Source organism: Silene latifolia, chromosome Y (genome assembly GCF_048544455.1).
Source record: "Silene latifolia isolate original U9 population chromosome Y, ASM4854445v1, whole genome shotgun sequence".
NCBI lineage: Eukaryota > Viridiplantae > Streptophyta > Magnoliopsida > Caryophyllales > Caryophyllaceae > Silene > Silene latifolia.
Window position 1 is genome coordinate 15,865,173 of NC_133538.1, and position 26,741 is coordinate 15,891,913.

The 26,741-nt window shown below is 37.0% G+C and overlaps 3 protein-coding genes across 4 annotated transcripts; 2 read left to right on the forward strand and 1 right to left on the reverse strand.

The window, feature by feature from the left end:
* Window positions 1–15,180: 15,180 nt before the first annotated feature.
* LOC141627642 (protein FAR1-RELATED SEQUENCE 5-like) lies at window positions 15,181–15,700 on the reverse strand. The gene is made up of 2 exons (XM_074440873.1): window positions 15,575–15,700; window positions 15,181–15,528 (listed from the first exon to the last, which is right to left on the reverse strand). Exons 1-2 carry the CDS (start codon window positions 15,698–15,700, stop codon window positions 15,181–15,183), a joined length of 474 nt encoding a protein of 157 aa, XP_074296974.1.
* Window positions 15,701–17,486: 1,786 nt separating this feature from the next.
* On the forward strand, window positions 17,487–21,954 carry LOC141626460 (uncharacterized). 2 transcript variants are annotated; one of them, XM_074440260.1, is made up of 4 exons: window positions 17,487–17,679; window positions 20,788–20,848; window positions 20,972–21,001; window positions 21,112–21,954. In XM_074440260.1, exons 2-4 carry the CDS (start codon window positions 20,802–20,804, stop codon window positions 21,824–21,826), a joined length of 792 nt encoding a protein of 263 aa, XP_074296361.1. In that variant the 5' UTR covers window positions 17,487–17,679; window positions 20,788–20,801; the 3' UTR covers window positions 21,827–21,954. The 2 variants fall into 2 exon arrangements, with proteins under 2 accessions (XP_074296361.1, XP_074296360.1); XM_074440259.1 differs by having other exon boundaries at window positions 20,784–20,848; window positions 21,112–21,953.
* LOC141627643 (uncharacterized) lies at window positions 21,861–23,090 on the forward strand. The gene is made up of 3 exons (XM_074440874.1): window positions 21,861–22,220; window positions 22,634–22,825; window positions 22,935–23,090. The coding sequence occupies exons 1-3, from the start codon at window positions 21,861–21,863 to the stop codon at window positions 23,088–23,090; spliced, it is 708 nt and encodes a 235-aa protein (XP_074296975.1).
* The last annotated feature ends 3,651 nt before the right edge of the window (window positions 23,091–26,741 follow it).

Sequence of the window (26,741 nt, forward strand, 5' to 3'; positions counted from 1 at the left end):
AACTAAAACATGACATAAATTAACAATACGACATAAAATAAAAATACAACTTAATTAAAACATGACATAAATTAACAATACGACATAAAATGAAAATATAACTTAATTAAAACACGACATAAATTAACAATACGACATAAAATGATAATACAACTTAATTAAAACATAATTTAACTTTACTAACTTCGAATTTAAAATCAAACTTGATTATCTTCAGCTAATGAAGATGACGATTCCATGTCTTCAAGATCGTCTCCATACTCAATTTCTTCAGTTTAACTAGCAACATATTGATCATAGATATCAATGATGCTGAGTTTCTTATTCCCAATGTTGAACACTCTACCGGCTCATAAATTGGAAAGTGTTGCGTAATCGAGCACGGTTAGTATGCGCTCAAAATAAACGATGACATCACTTCACAACCTACGATACTCCCACATCTTTCCTGTTAATGTTGCTAGAGACACAAAATTATCATTAACTGGAGGAGTTATTACATTTTACAAATTCCCGGCTAAGATTTGACAAAGCCTGCCAATTAGAGGATTTTCAACCAAGTACCTAGACAAGAAGAAGGGTCGTCCCCTCTCTACCATGCACAAAAATGGATACGATGGATAAAGGGATCAATAGATATTTGAGTTTCACTTTGGGAGTTTGCTTTTGTTTTTGTTTTTCCCCCCAATTTGTTGTGGCATTTGACATTTGAGAACACTTTCTTGCCATTTCTTTTTGATTTTTGGCATTTCAACACTTGACAATTTTTCAACTTTTTGCATTTTCTTTTGGACATTTTCAAAGTCACCCCAATTAGTAACGAGGGTGCCTTGTATTTGAAGCTTTAGGAGTTCTATTTTTGCTCCTCTTTTCATTTGATGCATTTTTGCAAACTTTCTTTCACTTTTCATTTCATTGAACTCAAATTAATTTCTTTTTTTGCCCATTCCCTTTGATGACAAAAATGTGGTAGAACATGGATGAATGATAGATGTATGCATGGTTTCAAGGGTCACCTTGGAATAAACGGTAGCCAAGGAGTTATCACACCACAAGGTACTCTTGACTAGGCCTTAAACCATGGGTCAAAGGATACTAGCATGACACATCCTAGGGTGTTTTACAAGCATTCTAACAAGCAAAGTCTTAAGAATAAAAAGCATCTACTAGGGCCTATGTACACTTGTCAAGCTTCCCAAATAGACGGTTTCACAAAATTTTTCTAACATGCAAACTACATGCCATGATGCAACTAACATATACACATCCTAATGCAAATGATTCTACCAACTAATATGCCATATAAACTAAATGCAATCCTAAGTTCACATTGTTTTACCGCATCAATCAAAATAAAGCCACATAGTCATTAACATAAAGAGGAAAAAGGAGATTGGAAAGATCATACCATGCGGTCTTCAATATCCTCATGTCTCGGATGTGGCGTAGTCAATCAAAGTGAACAAGGATAAACAAACACAATATATACAAGACAATATATACAAAGGAAATGAACTTGTTTTTGGTTTTTCAATTTTTTCAATTTTTATGATTTTTGAAATTTTTCAATTTTTATGGGTTTTTTTGAATAAAAGTTAAGTGTTAGAATTCCCATCCCCACACTAATATGGGCATTGTCCTCAATGGCCAAAATGATGGAAATTATGCAAAGATGATGCATGATTTCAACACTAAATGCAATTCTACACTAAGCTATACTACATGATGCATGGTTTTTGTTATGACGGAGAGGATAATTTAGATTACCTCCCGTTGTGTATGCATTAACTTCCCCAAACCAAATAAGACACTATTGCTAATGTCAAGGATGGGTATAGTTCATGCACACACTATGCTATGCATGAAACTAGATTGTCATTTTGGATTTTACAAATGGGAACAATAAAGAACACCTCAATGGTACCGAGGTGTGAGTCCTTTGATGTTGCTAGGACTAAACCAACAAATGATCAAGATGAAATAAAGTATAAAGAAACAAGATACAAAGCTCTTTTCATGAAAAATAAAGATAAAGAGGAGAGATGAGAAAACTTCACTTGAACTAAGGTGGGTGCCTCTTGCCCGCTCCACCTAGCTATGAAGTAGTCTCCTAGATATCGGCATCATCTCCTTCAATATCGGTATCCCAAATATCCTTTGAAGCATCACTTAAACTTGGATCTATGAATTCATATTCACTCTCAAGCTTCACCGTATCACCTCCACAAGAATCCCCACTCTCTTCCCCTTTGCGACCGTTCGCCCCTTCATTAGCCTTCTCCGAGTTAGGAAAGAGCAATTCCATTTGAGCCCATGAGGGGAAAGCTCCTTCCTCACTAATCCGTCCTTTTTGAGCCATCTCATAGTATTGGGGGTAAAGAGCATAATAAGTGTCCACGGAGGTCTCATATTGACGGTAGTGTAAATCTTGCAAAATTCCCGTGACAAAGTCGTCACGGGGGAGGATGAAGGGATTTGGATGGTTATATGGTTGGTAGGGAAAGGGGTAAGGAGGCACTTTTATCTTCTCATTTTGAGTTTGTTGTTCTTGTTGTGGTGGTGGATTTTGTGGAGGTGGAGTTTGCCTTTTTTGACTTGGGATGAGGTAGGAGGGCATTGGGGACAAGCTTCCTCTTCTTGGGGAGACCCGTGGTAGATCATGCATTGGGAGATAGAGTGGATCGCTCCCTTTTGTCAACCACTTTATCCTCTTATCAACCCCCTCAAGGGTTATCCAATGGTGTTGGACGATAAGGAGATCTTCATTAATTCTCGTGTTCCCCGCAAGTGGAGTGTACTCATTGTTTTCATTGAACCTTGGGTTAAAGTGCTTTGCAAGTCTAGTTATGAGTCCACCATTCACTATGTGCTTCATTCCATCATCATTCCCATTTCGAAACTTTGCCCATTTCTCTAGCATAACTAGAGGTGCATTGAATTGATACCCATCTCTCCCTTGAATGTTGAGGTACGATTCCATAAATACAAGGTCCAATTGGTTGACAATGGCCGGATCACGGCGGGCGAAAAGAGTACCCGAAAGAAATCTATATGTAAGCCTCAAGATCGGGTTTTGGATGTGAAAAGCAAAACACTCTTTGGTAAGAATGAAATCCCGGCCCGTCATGGCCCTCCACAATGGTGCAACATTATACTTTTTGGGCTTTGATGTTCGGGTAGGCGAAACATCAAGTCCGAACACATTGGCAAACTCGACAAGGGTCATCATTCGAGAGACATTCTCCAACCTAAACTCTATGCAAATAGTCTTGTTCAAGGTTTTGATTCTCAAAAAGCTTAAGAATTCTAGCACAAGGGACCGATAGGTTGGTTCATACATGCGAAAGAGAGTCGAAAGACCAAAAACCTCAAAGAGTGCTTCTACTTGGTGAAAGATTCCAAGCTTTCTTAAGGTATCATGACAAAGAAATTTAGTGGGAAGAATATTCTTACTTAAGAGTCGATGGAAGACCAATCGCTGCACATCATCAAGGAATTCCACATTCGAGAAATCGTCGAGCCTTGTGAGGTCTACAATCTCTACATGTTCCCTTCTAATGGTGTTGAGATGTGAGGTAGAGGAACTTCCCACCATCCTTGGTCTTCTTGCACTTCTAAAGGAGGATCTCCTTGGTGCCATTCTTGCTTCTTTTGTTGGGTTCTTTTGATTTGAAGATTTGCTAAGGATGTTCCTTGTTGATTGAGAATTGGAAACCCTAGAAAATTGGGGATTTTTAATTTTGTGGGTGAAGAGAGTGATTTGGATATGTATGGGAGTCATAAGGAGGTGGGTTTTATAGGTTAAGTGGAAGGAGTAGTGATGTGGCATAATATGGGTGGTGGGGTTTGTTTTAATTGGAGAAAGTCGGGTCGGGAAATAGTGGGAAGAGACGAGCGGATTCGGAGGGAAGACGCTCGGATTTCTCCTTCACGAGACGGGTGGATTCTGGGCAATACGCCCGGATTCTGCCACAGAGTGAAATTCCAAAATTTTTGTCGCCATAAGACGGGCGTCCCGAGAATAAGACGCTCGGATTCTTTCATGGTGGGACGGGCGTCTCTTTCAGAAAACGGGCGGATTTCAGTACAGAGATTTTTCTTGAAATGCACAGGCGAAGAGACGAGCGTCTTTCCACAAATCCGGCCGGATTCAACCAGACGGGCGTCTTCTTCATAGGACGCTCGGATTTTCAAACAAACCCGAAACCTTCAATTTTTCGACACACCGGACGTGCGTGCGGTTTTCTCCTAGACGTCCGGATTCGGCCAAGACGGCCGGATTCCGTAATCCGCTCGGATTAAGGCCGCGAGCTTTGACTTTTTCTTCTTTCTTTCAATGCATCCCCACACTTAGGAATTTGCTCCTTCCTTTATTCAAAAACTTGTTAGTAACCCTCCCTCACTTACGCTCATGAAAAGAGTTTATGACATTTATTAAAATAAAAGCAATTAATAAATACAAGTTAGAGGGTTAGTATATTTACAAATGGTGGTTTAGGGAGGACTCCACCAAACTCTCCCTTAGATGGTCCTTTCAAGGGGGAGGAGGCCCGAGGTAGGTAGCCTCGACCTCTCCAACAAATGCTCCTTCATAGTATGGCTTCAACCTTTGACCATTTACCTTGAACTGGCTTCCATCTTCCGCCTTGAGTTCGAAATCTCCATATTTTCCAACTTCGGTTATCACATAGGGACCCATCCATCTAGAGTTCAATTTTCCCGGAAAGAGTTGGTAGCGGGAGTTGAATAGAAGGACTTTGTCTCCCTTGTGCAAGGCCTTTTGTCGAATTCTCTTATCATGAAGCAATTTGGTTCTTTCTTTGTAAATCTTTGCATTCTCATAAGATTGTAGTCGGAATTCCTCCAACTCTTGGATTTGGATCATCCTCTTTTGACCGCTTAATTTGAGATCAAGATTGAGTGCTCGGATTGCCCAATAGGCTTTGTATTCCAATTCGATTGGCAAATGACATGCCTTTCCATATACAAGCTTGTAGGGGGAGGCACCAATGGGAGTCTTATAGGCCGTCCTATAAGCCCAAAGAGCATCATCAAGCTTTGTGCTCCAATCTTTCCGAGTCTTGTTCACAACTTTTTCAAGAATTTGCTTGATCTCTCTATTTGAAATTTCCACTTGACCGCTTGTTTGAGGATGATATCCCAAGCCGGTTCGATGTTGAACACCATATTTGGTCAAAAGGGATGCAAGCTTTTTCTCATGGAAATGGGTTCCTCCATCACTAATGATAGCTCTAGGAACTCCAAATCGTGGGAAAATTATCTTCTTGAAAAGCTTGGTCACTGTTTTCGCATCATCATTTGGGGTGGCAATTGCCTCTACCCACTTTGAAACATAATCTACGGCCACAAGGATGTACTTGTTCCCATTGGATGTCACAAAGGGTCCTTGGTAGTCAATTCCCCAAACATCGACAATCTCCACCTCTAGAATGCCCCTTTGTGGCATTTCGTTTCTCCAAGATATATTTCCCGTTCTTTGACAAGCATCACAATGAATGATGAATTCTCTTGTATCTTGAAACATTGTGGGCCAATAGAAGCCTGATTGGAGAATTTTTGCAACGGTTCTTCTTGCTCCATGGTGCCCACCGTAGGGTGATGAATGACATCCTTCCAAGATTCCTTGGATTTCCCATTGAGGGATGCATCTCCGGTAGAGCCCATCGCTACACTCCTTGTAGAGGTTTGGGTCATCCCAAAAGTACCTCTTCACTTCGAATAGGAATCTCTTCCTTTGGTTGTGGTTCAAGTTTGGAGGGAGCACCTTTCCAACAATATAATTGGCATAATCGGCAAACCATGGGGTGATGTGCCTTTCAAGTTGAGTTTGAATAGCCATCAAAATATCGTCGGGGAATGAGTCATTGATTGGGGTTTCTCCATTTTCATCATGAAACCGGATTCTTGACAAGTGATCCGCTACTACATTCTCGGCTCCTTTCTTGTCTCTTATCTCCAAGTCAAATTCTTGAAGAAGCAAAATCCATCTCAACAATCTTGGTTCTGCCTCCTTCTTTATCAAGAGATGTCGGAGAGCACGGTGATCCGAAAATACAATCACCTTGGATCCAAGCAAGTAGGAACGGAATTTATCCAAAGCATAAACAATGGCAAGAATCTCCTTTTCGGTTGTATCGTAATTTACTTGAGAAGGGTCGAGGGTTTTGCTTATGTAATAGATGGCATGAAGAGCTCTCCCTACCCGTTGGCCAAGAACCGCTCCAACGGCGTAGTTGCTAGCGTCACACATAATCTCGAAAGGTAACTCCCAATTTGGGGGTTGGATGATTGGTGCCGAGATTAATGCTTCTTTGATTCTATTAAAAGCTTCAACACACTCGTCAGTAAATTGGAATTGGGCATCTTTAAGCAAAATTTGAGTGAGGGGTTTTGCTATTTTCGAAAAATCTTTTATGAAACGACGATAAAAACCCGCGTGACCGAGAAAACTTCTCACCCCTCTAACATTCACGGGAGGTGGGAGTTTCTCTATCACCTCAACTTTAGCTTTATCGACCTCGATACCCTTTTCCGAAATCAAGTGACCCAAAACAATTCCTTCATTGACCATGAAATGACACTTTTCCCAATTTAAAACAAGACTAACATCTTCACATTTTTGCAATACAAGGGAAAGATTATGCAAACATGAGTCAAAGTGCTTTCCATAAACACTAAAATCATCCATAAAAACTTCCATTATGGTCTCTAGATAATCGGAGAAGACACTCATCATGCATCTTTGGAAAGTAGCGGGGGCATTACATAATCCAAAAGGCATCCTCCTATATGCAAAAGTGCCATAAGGGCATGTGAAGGTGGTTTTATGTTGGTCATCCGGGTGTATAGGGATTTGGAAGAATCCCGAATACCCATCAAGGTAACAAAAGAATTTGTTAGAGGCTAACCTCTCAAGCATTTGGTCAATGAATGGTAAGGGGAAGTGATCTTTCCTTGTTGCGGAGTTTAATTTACGGTAGTCAATGCACATACGCCAACCGGTGATCATCCTTGTGGGTATTAATTCATTCTTTTCATTTGTCACTACCGTAGTACCTCCTTTCTTAGGTACCACTTGGACGGGGCTAACCCACAAAGAATCCGATATGGGATATATGATTCCCGCATCAAGTAATTTCATGACTTCTCCTTTGACAACTTCTTGCATGTGGGGTTTAATCTTCTTTGGGGTTGAATGGTAGGTCTATGGTCGTCCTCTAGATGAATCCTATGCATGCAAAAGTTGGGACTTATCCCCTTAAGGTCATCTAGACTATAACCTATAGCCTTCTCATGTTGTTTCAACACATTAAGTAATTTTCCCAATTGGTCATCATCAAGTCTATCATTAACAATCACGGGTTTGGTCTTTGATTCATCAAGATAAGCATATTTCAAATTTGGGGGAAGGGGTTTTAAAGTAGGAGTTTGTACCTCACTTTCCTCCTTTGGAGTTTCATTGAGAATTTGCTCCATCTCCATTAAACATTCCATTCTCATGACATACTCATCTTCACTTTCATGAACCTCATCATATTCGAATTCCATGATGGGTTCCTCTTGCTCTTGAGTTTGTAGAATATCCTCTAGGATGGATTGCTCATCCTCTATGGGTTGACATGCTTCCACTAGAATATTATGCACTAACTCGGATTGTGCATGGGTGAGTTCCTTGTTAGCTAGAGCGGCCTCAAAGAGATCCACCTCCAACTCCCAATACATGCTCTTAGCCTTACTTGCTTCTAAGGCCTCTAATGCTTGCATGGGATCCTTGAAGTAAGGGATACTCAAGTGGTCCTCTACAAAACAATCTATGAAATCCATTCTCGCAAAATATCAAACAACTTGAAAACAATTAGAGCAAACCTTGAGGAGTTTTACTTCCCCAAGGTGAAAGAGACACAACTAATAACAATAAAAGAAATCTTAAATCAATTAAACACCGTCCCTGGCAACGGCGCCATTTTTTATCGAGGCCATTTCGTGTTCACAATTAAGTATATGTGGTCGTTGGTCAATGGTCGATACAAAACACAATTTATACTTCACAAACAACTCTACAATTAGTAAAGAGGCAAGTAAAGGTCGGATCCCAAGGGACGGGTATTGAAATGAGAATTCTATTGTAACTAGTAGTGTCTAGGGGGTGTCACAAATTGGGTTGATGTAGAAGGTCACTAAGCTAAAATAGCAATGAAAATAAACTAGCAAGATAAAATAAGGGGTGTAAACAATTGATTAAAAGCACTAGGGTGTCATGGGTTCATAGGGAAATCATGGGATATGATCATACAAACATGTTCTCAAATTATAAGCAAGCAATTATTGTTGTGATGGATTGAGTTGGGTTATATCTTACAATCCTAGGAAAGTTTGGGTCCCGGAGCCGAATCGATTAGATTGTACAACACCTACAAGTCAACTTAATCTTTCCTACTCAACACATGCATGGTCTAACAAGGCTCGAGTTGGGTTATGTCTTACAAGTCTCATTGAAAAGATAGAAGATGATAGTAAATGCAAGAATTCATAGGCTTAGCATTTCATCAAATATAACATGTGCATGTATTAAGATCAAAACAAGCAAGCAAATAAGATATGAAAGCATATTGATTTAAGCATGAATCATTCCCCATGTTGGTTTCCCCTAATCACCCATTAAACCCTAGCTAAGAGACTACTCACTCATTATCATGTTGATCATGCTAGCAAGGTTGTCAATCATACCAACAATATGAAACATGATGAATAAATGAAAGTAATTAACAATAATTAAAAAGGGATTAAGAGATTATACCTACTAATGATTCCAATAATAAAGCAAGAATAATAGAAGTACTTGAATCCTAGATTGAGAGGTTGTCAATCTCCCAATAATAACCCAAATAATCTTCAATTACCCAAAATAAAGGAAGAACAAGAGAGAGATTAAAGAACTAAAACTTGGATTAAAACTTGATTAATACTTGATTACAATATTGAAGAGAGATTTGATTGATATTAACTACACTAATTATTGATAAGAAGAACATCCTCCTCTAATTAGCTTAATGGGGTATTTATAGTGCAAATTAGGAGGATGCATTAGGGTTAACTAAGGGCTAAACTAGTAATTACACTTTTTAAGTTGAGCAAGGAGGACCGTATTTTACGAGAGAAGGGCTTCTCTTTTCGTAGCTTGAAGAATGAAATCCGTCTTTATCTGAAATCCGTGCGGATTAGAGTCGGGACGGCCGAATTTGGGCGGTGCAATCCGAGCGGATTCAGGAGAGAGACGCTCGGATTGTTGAGGGGGAATCCGAGCGGATTCCAAGGAGGGACGCTCGGATTGTTGAGGCTGGACGGACGGATTGTCTGCAATCCGTTCGGATTGTTGGTCAGCGTCAATTCTTCTTCTTTTTCTTCCCTTTTCTTCATAAATTCCTTGGGGATTTCCTTGGGGACGCAAGGATCCTTTCTCAACATTGCTCTTCTACTATGATATGTACAAAGGCCTTCTAGTCTTGTCTCTTCTTGATGCTTGGTCATTGAATACAATCAATTTAGCCTCGTTTTGCCATGAAAATGCAAGATTCTTACTCCTTTCCTACCAAGGGATCAAAATCTCAAAGAATATGCAAAACAAAGAACTAAAGATAAGAAATTACCCAAATAGGCACTAAAAAGCATGGAAATAATGGTAATTCGGGGGCTAAATATGCGCCAATTATGGTCACATCAGCTTTCTCTCCATTTTCCCCTCGTGTATGACTAATAACACATATTGTCTAGTTAAAAAGTGTTGCAAATACGAGCAAATGGTCACCACACATCCAATAGTCCACCCCATAACTAATGGGAGCAAAGATCCATTAGTCGTTCGTAGCACGTGTTCGCATCGATCCTCCAACGCGATACCCAATCCAAGGCCTCTCAATAGTTCTTTCTCAATTATCTCTATGGCCTTAGTAGACACAACCTCATTCAACAAGGAGAAAGTACGAGATGTTATCCTTGGTCTACTCCTTGAATCTTCGAGCTCTTTTCTAATTTTGGAATGTTGACCTTCAAGCATGGCGTGGATACGGGACCACATGGTATCAAGTGTGAGATGACTACATTTCAACCAAGCCTTCAATTGAGAATGGGCTGACTCAATACTGGAAGTTGTTTTGTTACCAAGATGAAAGACCTCGTTTGTATAGCATATAACAAACTTCCCCGCATTCTCACCCCAAGCTCTCCCGATATAAGTGCCCATAGGTCGCCCCTTGCGACAGAAAACCGCCCAAGCTTACTGAAACGCTTACTCAGTAAGTGCATCGATCACTTTATTCCAACCGTCTTCTACATTTGTGATGATATGTATATTCATACTCTCAGTTTGGTAGGAAGAGTTCCTGATCTTTAGCATTGATAGCTTTGTTCACGTGCCATCAACACAACAAGTGATAATCCTCGGGATATACTTATTTAAGAGCGTTGATCAAACCGAATTCCCGATCGGTGACGAAAACGGAAGGGGATGCTCCCGTGCACTATAGAATGTCAACTAACTTCTTCAACAGCCAAATCTAGCATTCCTCTGACTCGATAGGAAGCATCGCACATGCGATTAAGAAAGACGACCCGGTGCGTGTGATACCAACCATCTCAATGACTGGACTCTTGTACATGTTGCTATTATACATCGAATCCATTATTACCACATAAGAGTAAGCCCGGAACAACTTCACAAAATCGGGATGTGCCATGAAAACATGTGTGATCTCTTGTGTCATGGAATTACTCTCATGAAAATGCACGTATTTTGCTTATACCGCTAGAGCCAACATATGTTGAGCGGTGTTCCTTTCACTCCTAACTTCTTGCCTAATTTTCCTTGTCTTGTTATATATTTGGGTGCTTGATGGTTGAGGTATTTTGAGCGTTTTCAGATGAAGACCACTTTTAATATCCCTCGCTAGAACCCCAGCCATAGTTTGTTTCCTAACATATGCCTTCTCCTCCTAATCGAATCTCGCGAAGTGCTGATCCCCATCCTTATAAACTGCTACGTTGTGGTTGTGTCGTCCACCACCCTCGGATGTTACAATGTTCCAAACCATCATCACTTGATCATTTTTAACCACGTAATTTTGCACGGTACGAATATGGAACAGGCATGAACACTTATGCGACCTCCTTAGCTTCTCGGGATCATCCATTGACGGGGGTAGCCCATGTCTTTTATATCGAAAATAACTTCCCAACAACCTGTTTTCTTTTCTATTTTTTTCTCCGTTTTTTGTTTTAACCAAAACAAACCCATTCTCGAACGCTACACTACTACCCCAACTGAAAGCATCATCACGAGTTTCAAAATCTAAAGTCGTCATGAACAACGGGTCGTAATCAATTGAATTCTCGCCAAAACTCTCCCACGATACTTGTTTCATGCAATTCCGACAATAGTTAGTCATAAAAATGATACATAACCTAAATAAATTACGTTAAATGGAAGCAAAGCAAGAGAAAACGAGTTTATTGTCCGGCCACGGATTGAAAGTTGAGACTCAACAATCCATCCATGGCCAAACCATGGGACTCAACGTTCGACCATGGCCAATAATTGAGACTCAACGTTCCACCATGGTCAAACGTGGGATCTCAACGTTTGGTCCATGGCTGAACCTTGAATGGGTTTGGTCCATATGCTTAAAGGGGTGATATTTTTTGGCCCAACATGCAACTTGTTGCTTGTCTTATGCGTAAAAGGGTAGATATTTGGCCCGTCTATAACTATAGACAGATATCTCCCGTCTATAATGAGAATTTGTGTTAAGTAAATATGTGACGTAAATCAACTAAAGAATAGATTTAACGATGCGCAAAAAACTGAAACTTAACCAAAATAATGAAGCGATTAAGTTGTTTACGTACCGGTTATTCGGGTTCCGTCATGTTAATTAATCTTGTTAATTGTTGTTGTTGTTTTTTTTTTAAATTTAGTTGGTTTTTACTAGAATTTGAGAGTGAATTATTTAGAGAGAGAAATGAGTGTAAATGTGCAAAAGACATTATCGCCTTCTGGAACCAGTCTGGATCGTTTGTCCCGCAATTATATCCCCTTCTCTGTCCCACTCTCCCAATTGGACAATGTTGCACAGGAGAAAAGTCTTCTTATAATACTCATGTTTTTCTAAAAGTAATATTACTCTCCCACATAAACGATTGTACAACATGCGCAATTTATTCAGATTAAATAACTTAAACAAGGTAAAAGCAAACAGCCTATGTGACTTCCATTTCTTTTCCTCAGTCACAAACTCCAATGTTTCATATTCTGTGAAACATGGAGGTAAGAATCCAGATGTAGCTCTATGGAGGTAAGGTCCTAGTTTCTTCTTGTACAATATATATGGCTTAAGTAATAAATTAGATTTTTATTTTCCCCTTCACCAACCTTACCTACTAGCTACATAAATTGAACATCTTTTAAATCATCACATAGTTTTTGATCAAGATCTACAACTTTTAAACATTCTCATCAACAATGGTAATTTACTTAAATTGCTTGCTTTTGATTTAGATAGTTCTTGCACTTCTCCTTATATATCTCCATTTTTACCCATGGTTTTTTTCCCAGTTTACCCATGTTTTCTTTTTCTTTTGTTTTCCAATTTTTGCACAGGCCAATTCAATTGATTAGCATGGAGAAATTTGGTAAAGAAGTCGAAAATTCAGATGTTTCTCATAGGTAATTCATTTACTTTAATCTTAACAACTAGTGTGTGTGTGTGTGTGTGTGTGTGTGTGTGTGTGTGTCGCGCGCATTAGAGTGGTATGATATTTGTCCCGTCTTATTAAGTTTAAGACGGATTGTATCGTCTTAAATTAGAATTTGTGTTTCGGGTGTGTAGATGTAGACATTGTTAATATTGAAAATATCTTTTTTCTTACTTAGTAATGAATTCATAGGAAAAGAAAATTACAAATTCTATACTTTTGAATAAGCAAAGGCTTAATATAATAAATAGTTTATGACAAGTTCTGTCAGCTCCCATGTCCAAGTCAGTAACATCTTCATTTTCCATGTGGTTGTTCATCCTAAAAAGAAATAGTATTAGTTACATGAATGTTTTCTAATTTCTAAATGGACTAAAAGATTGTTGAAATGTCAAGTACCTTGTAAGTTGGATTCGTTGGCTCTAAGAAGTCGTACATTAAGCTTTCGACAGTAGGATAGTCCATTGACAATAAGGCATGATAGCTATGTATCTCATTGCTTGTCTTCAACTATGTAAACATATAACATCAACTTAATTTGGAGATGGTGAAAATACACTAAATGAAAAGAAATAAAACTTACTTGTGGTTGCTCAAGTAAGACATTTGTGGAGACACTTTGTAATTTCTGCTGTGCATTTGTCTGATTGATCTGTATGTCCAACGCTAGTATTAAAAAATTGCTCGTATACATAATAACCATAAATAATCTATAAAAAACTTGTAGTTAAAGGTTATACCTCAGTAGCTTGCGATAAAGTAGTAGCTTGCGATAAAGTAGTAATTTGTTCCATTTGCTGCGATACTTTATGTTTACGTTTTCCAGTTTTCCTTGATGATTCAAGAGCCCCTTTCGGCCTTTTGCTTGAATTTCCAAATTTAGTTTTTGCTTTGATGCCTCTAACAACTTTCTTAGCACCAGTAGAATCCATAATAATATTATGATCTTGCACCTTTGCAGATTCAATATTCATAATATTTTTACTCAAACCAACCCTTTCAAGTAGCTTAATGAGTGTCTCTTTAACCTCTTTATATTCATCCCCATTCTCTGCCACTCTTGAGCTCAAGCGTGTAGATAAGCGACATAAGTCTCTATAACGTCTTCCCACTGTCACCTTTGGGTCAACATCAACAGCAGATTGGTCATTCGTCGTAACACTTCCATTTCTAATGCCTTTTCTCCATCTTTTCAGTTTATATTTATCATGAATCTCAGTGATACCTCTAAAGCTCAGAACCTTTAAGACATGGTTACATAACATCCCAGCAAACTCGAATTTTCTACAAGAACACAATATTATATCTTCTCGTGTGTCGTATGTGACAGTATGCCTATAGTGTTTCTGGTATGGGCAAATTGTATATGTTAAAAGCACTCCTATCTCACTTTTCTCAGCAATTATGAAATCGTATGACTTAGATAACTCTGTCTGGAAGAGTTTGAAGACGGTTGGTGTATAAACAATTGTTGCGTGCATTAAAAATTGAACGGGAAAGGGTAACACCACATTGGTTTGATCAACTTTAAAATCGGCTTTTCTCTCATCATAACGGCGATCACAAGCAACCATTCAAAATGAAAAAAAGAATCGTCGTAAATCATGCTTATAACTTACATAGTGTTTGATGACTTTGTTCATGCTCTCACTTCGTTGTGTAGTAGTCATGTCTGCACAAAAAGTATCTCTACCATATACCAGCGCCCACTTTTCTTTTTTTGTTAAACATTCTCTTCAACCAATCGTTACTTTGTAGATCATACTTTCTAAGCATGTCACTCCAAGCATCTAAGAAGTCATCCTCGTGCTCGTAATCATAAACGCAAGAACTAAACTCCCTTGAGAAATCTTTGTACTTGGCAAATACATGACTCAAATGGATGGCGGCATTCTGAAAGGTAGTATGCCACACACAAAGGCAATGATATGTCTCTGGACATTGGAATGCTAGCGCTTTCTCAATTGCAGCGTCTTGATCAGTTAGTATGGTTTTTGGCAACTTTTCATCCATAGCCTTAGAAAATGTATCAATTAGCCAAATAAAACTAAACGCAGTCTCATCATATAGTAAAACAGCTCCAAATATTATAGTTTGCTTATGGTGATTTGTACCAACAAATAAAACAATTGGTCTTCCATCTTTATGCTTCCGATATATTATGTCAAAAGAGACCACATCACCGAAATCCTCATAATCCGCCATCATTTCATCAACCCAAAATATATTTGTTATCAAATTATCCTGATCCACTTATATGGCATAAAAGAAGTTTGGGTCCTCTAATTGCTTTTTCTGAAGGTACTCTAAGACACCACTCGTATCACCCGACATCATTGTTAAAGTATGCTTCGTTCGTAAGTGATTCTTATAATCTATGTGAGTAAATCCAACACTCTCTCGGCTGCCTCCTTAAGTTGCCATGAAATCAAAACCGGCTTTAGGAAGAATCCCACTACCTTCAATCATATCGATTTCTGCCGCTTGCTCCATTGTCATCTTTCGATGCGACCTAAAGAGATGTGCCTTGCTTGGAGTTGCTAAGTTCTGGTTATGCTCAGCATTGAATTTCACAATTTTGTATTTACCAGTTTGGTGACAACTTATCTTTATCTTTGCAGGACACAAACATCTTGACTCTGGCCGGTGGCTTTTGTAAGCATCATCTCGTTTATCTTGACCTCTTTTACCCTCACGCGAGTATACAAATAGTCTGTCCAACACTTTACCATTTGCACTATGGAACCTTGCTTTTACAAACTGAGAAGCCAGTTTCCAAAGCGTAAGCGTTGTAAAATTGATATGCTTGTTCTTCTGTATCAAATTCCATCCCTATTTCAGGTGTAGTCTTTGAAGAGTCTCCTTTAACAATGACTTCATCATGCTCAAAGTCTAAACGTCGGCGAGGTTGGGGCTCCTCCATTACTTCCATGGTATTCGTCTGGTTCAAAACATAAAAATAAGGTCCCATTAAGTCATTGAAATTACACGTTCCATATGATCACTAACCTTTTCTCTCTTTTTTTTTTTTTTGCTTGTGATGACAAACTCGCGAAAGTTTTTTCCACACGAAAGTTAATTGATCAGGAACAAGGAACAAGAGGTTCAAATATACGAGGTTTACTAATTATAGGAAATAACTCGACTTGTAACATGATGAACTCATTGAATGAAACGACTTGAAACATGTAATTGAATGGAAATAACATATAATTTTTCCATAGCTCATATATGTTAATCATAAGGCAACTTAGATGAACACGAATATTACGGATGCACATCATCGGTGAATGCATATTAAATCATGGTGAACGGATAATTAAATTGCACTAAACATGTATACGGATTAGAAAAGTAAAAACAACACACTTTAATCTTGAAGTACCTTGTCAATTTGATGAATTGATCAAAATGGGGGGTTAGAGTTGAATTTTTCAGACCTGCTTTGATGAAATAAGAAGCATGCGCTGAAAAATAAAGGCAAACTGTTAAACCTAATCAGTATGATATCATAGCGCGTTCCTTTCACCACTTATAATTCTTTTATGTTGTGAGGATCTCATGTCACGTGAGTATTATAAGAAGACTTTTCTCTTGTGCAACGTGGTCCAATTAGGAGAGTGGGACAAGGAAGGGGACATAATTGCGGGACAGACAATCCAAACTGTTGTGGAATGAAAACGCCACTGAAAGTTAGTAAAACATCGTGTCGATCAAAATCAGCCCTCATTTTTAAAACCTTCAGCGGTAATGTATCCATACACAAATGCAATGCAACTCAAGAAGATATTTCGACCATCTCCTCCTTGACTATCGTCTTCTGCAATTCCCCAAATTGACTCACAATTAAACCTTAATTTCCTTCTCTACGCTCATTCCTTGAACATTCCACACTAAGGGGGTGTTTGGTTGGGGGGAATAAGGAAAGGGAAAGAGAATAAAAATGGTTGATTCCTTTTGTTGTTGTTTGTTTGACATAAAGAAAGGGTAACTCATACCCCCCTTACCCCCAAAACCATTCTCATCCATACCCCTCCCCCCCTTGGGTAAGCCCATAACCCCATAATCCCTTCTTCCTCCTACTCCCAATTTCCACCACTCCCACCAACACCCACCACACCCTCTCACACCGTCAACCACTGCCACCTACACCTTACACCCGCCACACCGACACAACCACCACCAGCAACGCCGACGCAACCACCACCAGCGACGCCGCCTGTCCACGCTACCCCATATCCTCAACCACTAAACACCACACCAACACCTTCAGTAACTCTCCCACCCCACCAACCACCACCAACACCTTCCTCGGCCACACCACTGCAACCGCCCGACGCCGGCCACACTAGATCTGGTGTTTTTAGGGGTGGGGGAGGGGTTTTCGAAGGGTTGTGGTAGATTTTTTAGAATGAATAAGGTGTTTGGGGTCGGGATTGTGGTGTTTGTTGAGGGCGTGAGGCGCGATGATTAGGTTCGCCATGGGGTACCTGAGGAAGATCGTCGGCACCGCTACTTGTGGTGGTGTCGGTGTAGATAATGGTGGCAGGTGGTGGGTAATGGTGGTGGAGGTGGTGGATGTTGGCTTTTAATTCCCTTTACCTCTAATTGTCAACCAAACACCCAAGTATAATATGGGTGATCCCATTCATTTCCCACTCTTACCCTTTCTTGATTTCATTCTCTTACCCTTTCCCGTACCAAACGCTCCCTAATTTCACTCTTGTAAATATCCCAAATCGAATAAATCATGCATCTTGGTGATTCAATTAACAGATTAAACACCTGAAACTAAAAGAAATGAAAATGGCGAAGAACAAGATCAAGATCAAAGAAAGTGACGAAAATGGTGGTGTTAGGATAATTTCTAAACGGAGAAGCACTGTGGAAGTTGATCACTGGGCTTTTCTGGTAATTCACCCTTTTCCTGTTTTCTTTAGGAATCAATATATATAACTAAAGGAGGCTTTTTTTTTCTTATATTACTATTAGCATTAGAATTAGGAGATAATTATTTATTTATAATTTTTCTATTATAATTAGGAATATAATTTTCCTATTAGAAATGAGAATTAATTAATTATTTTACAATTTTCCTATTAGAAATAGGAAATAAATTAACAATTTATTAAGGCTTTTTTTCCTCTAATTATACTATTAGAATTAGGAGATAATAATTATTTAATATTTTTCTATTATAATTAGGAATATGATTTTTCTATTAAAAATGAGAATTAATTAATTATTTTACAATTTTATTATTAGAAACAGGAAATAAATTAATTATCTATAATTTATTAATACTAAAAAATTATTCATTAGTATTTGTTCACTTTTTATTAAATTAGAAGGAAAAAAACCTTTGCTATATTTATAATATCCAATTTTATGACAACTTCCGATTAAAAAAATGAGGTACTATGAGGCTAAAAGGCCCTAGGCCGAACCAGATTGTGACAAATGTGCATGCATAATACGTACTACATGGAATTTACTCATGTAAAGTGTAAAATGAACGCTGAAATATGCCCCTACGTCTTTTGTTATTGTTAATGTCATATTTAATTATACACAATACGAAGTTTATTTTTCAAATGTCATATGTATTTCTCCTACTAATTTTAAAGTTATTTCCCTCACAATACACTTCAACTTCTATTGATAATTTATTATTATATTGTTTACATTCTTTGTCGTTATATAAAAGTATATTAATCAAAATTTAAATAAGATATTCACAAATAATTGATAAGTATAAAGTTTGATATCTATTTTTCAAGGAGTATTAAAATATAAAGAAAGTTGCTACTAATATGCGAATCGAAATATCATATTATGACAAATGAGTAAATGTTTTGAAAAACTTTATTGTGCGATTGTTTTATAATTTAAAGTAAAAATGGTACCACGAGTAATAAAATAGATTTGAATGAGGCTTGAAGGTAAATTAGATACACTTATTATAGAAATATGTATAAGGTTAAGATTCAATTCAAGCAACGACCAACATTAAAAAAAAAAGTCATGATAAACACATAAAAGGGTAAGAGTAGTCTTTCTCTAACATAGTGAAGATCGTCTCTCTCAAGTTTTTCTTCTGACAAATTTGCATGCATAAAAAACGGTACTATTCAATTATATAGAGCAAACTAATTATTGTTGATGCTATAAATTATTTTTTTTTTTGTGTAAATTGACCACATCATCACTATAATTTAGGGAGAGATACGAATTGGGGAAGGGTGAGACATATTCGTCATGCATAATACGATGCTTTAACCACCTTTAGGCAAAAATATAAAAATAAATGAAAAAATTTAAACCTAAAAGGGGGTCACGTACTTGCCAACTCTTCTATAGTTCTCTACCGCATTAATATTCTCATGAAATTTATTTCATATTAATAAAAAAAATGATTATACTGCTTCGTACAATTTGTGATTTATAACTTTTAGCTAACTTATTTGAACTTGCTTAAATTTATATATTTTAAGTGAAGAATATTAATTATAAATATGATAAAGATAAAGTTTCATCTTTAATTTTCTCAGAGATTAAAAAAAAACTCAATTTTTATTTTCTTATAATATACTAATTAAAGGTCATAATATAAAGCAGTAAATTACACCACAATCTATTATTTCAATATGTCGATGATCAACACTCAAAATAGCACATTTGTTATTTAAATAGTGTAAAAACTCTCAAAATGCTAAAAAAAATGTTCACTCTGTCGTTATCAAACAAAACCTAAGTTTCTGCATTTTTTTTTTCATGTTCAACTTAATCTTTACGGGATGTAAAAATGATGAAATTCATAAAGTAGCAGTTAGTTTTATGTTAGTTAGATGAACTTTTCAAGAGAGAGATGAAAGCTTTGTATTTTAGACCGTTTTATGTGTAAACCGAAGGGATTAAGTAGTAGGCTAAAGGTTGTTTCGAGTGGCAATGAGGTTGATTGCGACGAGTTGGTTGACTAAAATTTTTCCTTACTAGATCTAGAAAGGGGATAATAATTATGAGATAATAAAATTTGAAGAAAAAAGGACGTACAATAAAATTGAGATGGAAGTAGTAAGATTTATTTATGCAAAATGAAATAAATATCAAAGTTTGTGTATATATATAATATTCAAACTTATTCAGTTTGTGCAGTAGAATTACAATTTGATCCAGCAATGATTAAATTATGGTTGTTATTCGAAAGAAGTAGATTTGTTGCATCATTGAGTTGATTATGCAGAGTAGATATTATTATTTTCCTTAACCAATTGAAAAACAAACAGGTTATATATTAACTTCATATTGGTTTTATTTTCCTAAAAAAAAATATTTTATTAATCACACTCTTTTATTCTTATGTCAATATTATGTTGTAATTATTTGTTGGTCAAGCAGCATACATAAAATCTTAGACATGAACGATGTACTATATGTCTATATTCCATTTTATTGTGAAATTTATCACACATTATTTTAATATCCGTGCAACGCACGGGTAAGAAAACTAGTTCTATTTATATTAGGGTTTTGTGGCGCGTACAATGTTATCGTGTTTGATTATTTTGCATTACTTGTTCCGTTCCATTTGACTGTATACTTTTACAAAAAGTATTACGAGAAATTTTGAATAATGTATACAAAATGCAATTAATCTGAGTTGATATTTTGTATTTTCCTGGAGAGTTTATCTGGTTGCGTTTCTTGTTTATCATCTACATAGATGAACTACTTCATCCGTCTCAATCATTTGTTCTTTGATTAAAATACCCCTCACTTTTGTTGTCCGTCAATTTTACCTTATAGATTAGTATGGTTGGTGGTACTAGGAATTATTTTATTTTTCTTCGAAATCTTTTAGTTGGTTTGGAGTTATATATGCGAGTTCAATGATGACTGATTGTTCGTTGAATCGTGTTAAGTTTCTGGTTTATGCTGTGAATTTTAGTGAATCAGGTTTACAAATTTAGGGTCATACATAATTCCACGTTTTAATTGGGCGTATACCACTGTAGGAAGACGTGGAAGCACCAATGTGGGCTGATCTTACATTGGAGCCAAATATGGCAGCAGAGGACAAGTTAGTTTCCTTTTATTTCTGACTCACTATCTCATTCCTCAAGTTTCAGCACCCATTTTTACCATTTGACAGCAAATCACTGAAACCCTTGACTAGTTAGAACACTTCCCCTATCCTTTGCAGCGATGATGCATGGTTCCACACAAGCCATTCGTGAGTGTCTTCCACTTGCCTTTTTGAGCCGTTGTGCACTGAAGATATCTTAAAGTTAGAGACGTAGCCGCGTAAGGGATTTCACTTATAAGGGTTGGCTTGATTTTCAGGTTCCATCATCTTTCTGCACGTCAGTTAATATCTGCATTTGCACATCCAGATGAGGGGAACGATTTCGTGAAATTCAATCTTCATGGAGTATGTTCTCCAAAGCTTCCATCTTCAGTTTCAAAATCGCGAGGTAAAGACTACATAAATAAACCTTGGAGAAACAATGATACCACTTCAGTCAGTAAAAGTCATCCATTTAATGACTTGGGTGGTAGGAGTTCGAGATTGGATATAGCTCCAAGCCATGATTGTAAACCTAAAGCAAGTCCTAATGATCAAAGTGAAGTTACTGATCCAGTCACCAGTGTGCAATGCAGTGATAGCCACTCAACATCAATTTCCTGTAATTCTAAAGTTGTGGCAGACGGTAAAGATACATATCGTTTTTTGAACGCTCAGTCAGCGTCTACCAGTGGATTATCAACCAGTAAAATAACAACTGTAAGACAAAGATTTGACACAAAGCCATCAGAGGGATTTGGTATGACTGGTGGTCTATTGAATGCATTGAAAACTAATCTCAGGAGAAGCTGCGCCACAAGACCAGCATTGAGGGTTGAAATGTGTGATGATGGAGAATTAAAAGGTCGTAAATCTTCTTCTAGCAAGTCAACTGTTGGTTCGTCTAGTGTTGGATATGATTGTAAAGTCAAGAGGTCAACGACACCAACAAAAACTGATCATCTCGATCAAGTGAAAATGGATAAAGCATAAAGGTCACAAGTCTTTGACTGTAAAGCATACTAGTATGAGTATCTCAAATTCAATGTTCGAGGGCAAGAAAACTGCGGTTGGTATTAAACAGAACAAAGATAAATATTTGGGCGTTATTGGATCTGAAACTTTGGTACGACCAATGAAAGGGAGAGTAATTACTAACAACGTCAATGAGGCACCAGTCCAGAAAATGGCAGCGAGTTTGAAACTCAAGGGACACAAAAATTCTAATGTACATGATCTTGGAAAGTCGGCACCAACTCTTGAAGAACGAGCAAAATTTCAAAAACGGGTTGGGGCATCTGCTAAGACTAGAACTTGTTATAGCTCCAAGATAGGGGGTGGAGGTGCTGTTGCAGGTTCGACTCGCTTGCAAGCTGTGAAGTCAAAGGTGAGCTATTGGTGATTATTAGCAAAGAACAGATAATTCGTCCCTTAAATTGATATGTACTATATATATGTAGGCCATGTTACTTTGAATGTGCACCTTGGTACTAGTGTCCAACATTTGACACTCCGACATTGGTATGACACGAGACACTTAATTTGAAGCGAAAAATACGTGGATTTTCATAAAATGACCGTCTCAAAAATTTTGGATACTTACCCATGTAGAATTAAACAAGTTTGAGAAAGAAAATCTGTAGGACATATATTGTGCGAAACTTGTGTTTTTTGTACAACGCCCGACTCTTGTGTTGCATAAGTAGGGTGTTGGACATGCCACCCACAGGTTCTTATTTGGGGTTCGTGGGGAGGTTCCTTACAACCTTCTGACTTAACTTTAATTCGAGTTTCATACAGGTTCCAATTTCAGATAAAGTTAAAAATTGCTCAAGACTTGGTGTTCCAGCTGGTACAGGGAAAGTGGGGCGTGTTCACTTGAGTCGAATATCTTATGGCAACTGCAACATACCTGTTGTAAGAACAATATATCAGAAGAGACCTACAAAGTTGTCAGAGAGCAAAGGCAGTGTAGAATCTGTTGGGTCAAAGGTAATTTTAAGCTCTCCTTGTTGATGTTTGATGTAGGTATATAGCTCTTTTGCTGTTATTGTTTTTGAAAAAGTGTCCAGAAGTTTCACCTGCCCCCTTTCCATCCTAGGCTAAGGCTTGGTTAGAAGTATCATACATGGGTGCTTGTTCAATTGCCGGGGTCTTCGCTTTTATGAAAAACCCTCATGTTTTGGCTGAAGATGAGGGAGGTTTCCTGATGTCATTCCCATGCCAGAGTTCTGAGTGTTACGAGTATGTGAGGTAATATGAAGAGTCGAAGTAACTAGCTTTTGGGTTGATATGATCAGGTCATTTAGGCTGCGTGCATATGATCTCGCCTTGGCATGATTTAAGAGCTTCTTTCTTTGTCCTGGGGCAATGTATAGATGCTCATGGATTTTTCTCGGGTGGTCAAATAGATGAGCTTCTGATAGTTGCAATTTGAAAGAGTTATCAACACGTGTAATGACACTTGCCACCAATCAGAAAATAGAACTGTGAATTTGAGAACAGGATGCAGGAAGTGCGTCCTCATCTCATTGCTGGCTATAGTAGTTACATTTCCATCTCTCATGTGTAGTAACACTAAAATTTCTAAAACTGAATGTAGTACATTTGTCTCATCCCCTATATAGGGTCAATCTCATTGAGTACTAGGAACTAGGAACTATGCATTGGTCGGTAATGCTACGAGTATTGTAGTACTAGTAATGTCATTATGATGCTAAAAACAGTGTAAAAGTTGCTATTAGTAATAACACCCTATTTGTTTAGGGATGTTACTCGTAATTTGCATTTGAAATCCGTCAGTGTACAAAAAATAAATAAAATAATCTTATCTTTATTAATTCAGAAAACAATACTCAATCCAGGGCGTGCCACGTCATTAATTCAGTTTTTTTTTTTTTTTGAAATACATGTTATGGTGGGACCCGTTAGTGTGCAATGTATTTATTTCTTCAGAATTCCGGCTATACAAACATGCGACAAATCCCGTCTTAGAACAAATGCTATGATATAATTTTATACATTCCGAATAAATGAAATTAATGGCATATAAGCGGAATGAATTACAAATCAGAATAAATGAAACTAATTACAAATAAGTGAAATACATAATTTTAAAAAAAATTAAATAATAATAAAATTACATAATTACGAGAAAGAATTACATTTAATTACGGGATTGAATTACAATAATGCGAATAAATTACATGCATAATTTATAAAAACTAGATAGTACGATATATTTTTAAAAAAAAAAAACATCCTTTGTTATTTCCTCTTAAACCATTGTATGTGAACACGTATTTGTAACAAGTTTAAACATTAATTATGCAGATCGCTGATTTAGACCAACTAGATAAATACAATAAAAATGCAAAACAAAAAAAATTGATCCAAAAATATTAATATCGGCCCAAATACATACTCGTGCAATTTTACACGAGTTTAAAACTAGTCATAATAATAATCATCGTGGCTTAGAATTTTGAGTTATTTGCTGGGAAATATTACGGTCTCTCTTAACTGTTAACATTGTCCTTTTATTAGTACTACAATACTCGTAGCATTTAGCCACAAAAGTTCCATCACAAATTCTCATTGATGGCAGCCATATTTGGTCTTCAGCTGAAGACGGGCCAAATGTCGCCATTTTAACTACAAAATGTTACCATTTTAATGACAAACTATTATAGCTTTAAAAATTATTTACCTTAAAATGGTTACATTTTCATCTTAAATGGGTGACATTTTGCCCGTCTTCAGCTGAAGATCAAATATGTCTGCCATCAGCAAGACTTGCTGAAGTTCCATATGCCTGTAAATCTAATATGTTTCCTTGTATGTGCTATCGATAGGTGAACGCTGGCAGATCGGATGATCGGGTCTATCTCTGATGAATAAAATCGCCGAATGTAATTTTGTACATAGGACGAAGATTTTACGATGATGTTAACCGCGGATAGTCGGTTACCCTCGGGGCAGTCAATGTAGCAAACAACATTTTGCCACCACCTTTTTTAGGCTTTTATGCTGGTGAAAGTGGAAATTCTGGACTTTTAAAAATTCGACCGTCTTTTTATGCCTTTTAGCTCCATCATAAGGGTAAGAGATTTTGATTAGTTAACCCAGTATTTGTTGGAGTTAGTGTCCTTCACAATAGTGCGTTTACATAATAAATCTCATTTTGATTAGTTAACCCACTATGAGATACATTTTATTTAGTCCCTTGATTTATAGACTAAAAGGTTAGTCGATTATTTTTTAAAGAGATTTCGAGTGGCGAACTCGTGGTGCGGCAGTTATTATTTAATTATGTGATAATTAAATAATAAATTTTATGAGACGGGTTTTAGTTAATTAATTGTTAATTTACTAAAATTGTATTGTACTAATTTATTAATGTGATTAATATTAGTACGTAAATAATATGTGTAGCAGTACACGTATATTTACGGAGTGATTTGGACAAAATTTATTGGGAAGCATTTAAACATAAATCGATGTTTAAAGTAAAATTTACACGTATTTGTGCGACAAATATAAGAACCAATTTGGACCCGTAAATGGGCATTGGACCCGTGTAAAATAGAGTGTAGTGGATGATTATAAACATAATCATTTCACTTTGCTTTGTATTCTTCCATAAGTTATCTTTTGTCTTTTGCATGTGATGATAATTGGACATAAGAAAAGAAAACTCCCCTCCCTCACTCAACCCATACCACCCCGCCACACCCTCCATATAGACAACAATTGTCTATTTTCTTACACTTCACTTGTACATCTTTTGCATGAAATTTGTTGGTCTTTTCTCTCTAAAACTAATAATATCATTTTACTAAGTTGTTAGTAAATAAAAATTATTACTAAGAATGTTAGTAATATTTTACATATAATCAAGGGTATTTCTAGCATAATATCTAGTTAATATTTGTTAGGAATTTTGAGAGGAGTCTTTCTCTTTGGAAGCTTGGGTTTATGGAGGATATTGCCATTGATAAATAGCTCAAGAACAACCAAGATGGTGATCTTGGTTGTGCCCAAATACTACCATTTTTCAATGTAAGAAAAATTATTTTCCTCATCTTTTATATTAATATGCTTTTATATTGCATGCATGTTACATAGATCAACTAAAATAAATTATGAGATAATTTGAATTTTAATTAGAGAGTCTAATCAGGATCTATGATCTTTCAGTATTATCCTATATCCAAGGATCTATTAAAGAAAATCGTTGGATGTAAACTCGTATAAGATTGTTGTATGCGTTCAGCATACTTAGAATAAGGGGGCGTTTGGTTCGAAGGGAAGGAATGGAATGGATTGGAATCTCATATCATTGTGGTATGGATTCTAAATCTCATACTTGGTTTATATTGTTTGGTTGAACCTTGGAATGGAATGAAATGTTAAACATTATGGAATGGAGTTAGAATCTTGGGTTAAAGGTTGGGTATGAGATTAGAGGGGGTTGGAATGGATTTAGAATCCATCCGGATTCTAACTCCATTCCAAAATAGCTCAAACAAACACTAGAATGGATTAAATCCATTCCATTCCATTCAACTCCCCCAACCAAACACCTCCTAACTATTTCTAAAATGAAGAGCTTATACAGTAGATGTCTTATATATATACATCAGCGTCTTTTGAGTTTTTATGGTCTCTCTGTAAAAAATACAATATTTGTCTGCACTCACGGCCTTGGTTTACCTCTTCCTCTAATTTTTGCATTCTTGCTAGCACTACAAAAATCTCCGGTACTAACGCGGGCTTAATGAAGCAATTGAATCCGAGATAAAGAATTTCTCTCGAATTTCCCTCTAGAGGAATTAATATCAAGACCTCGTCATTTATGCTATGATGAGCGTGTGCTTCAAACTCTCATCCATCTCTTCATAGACGA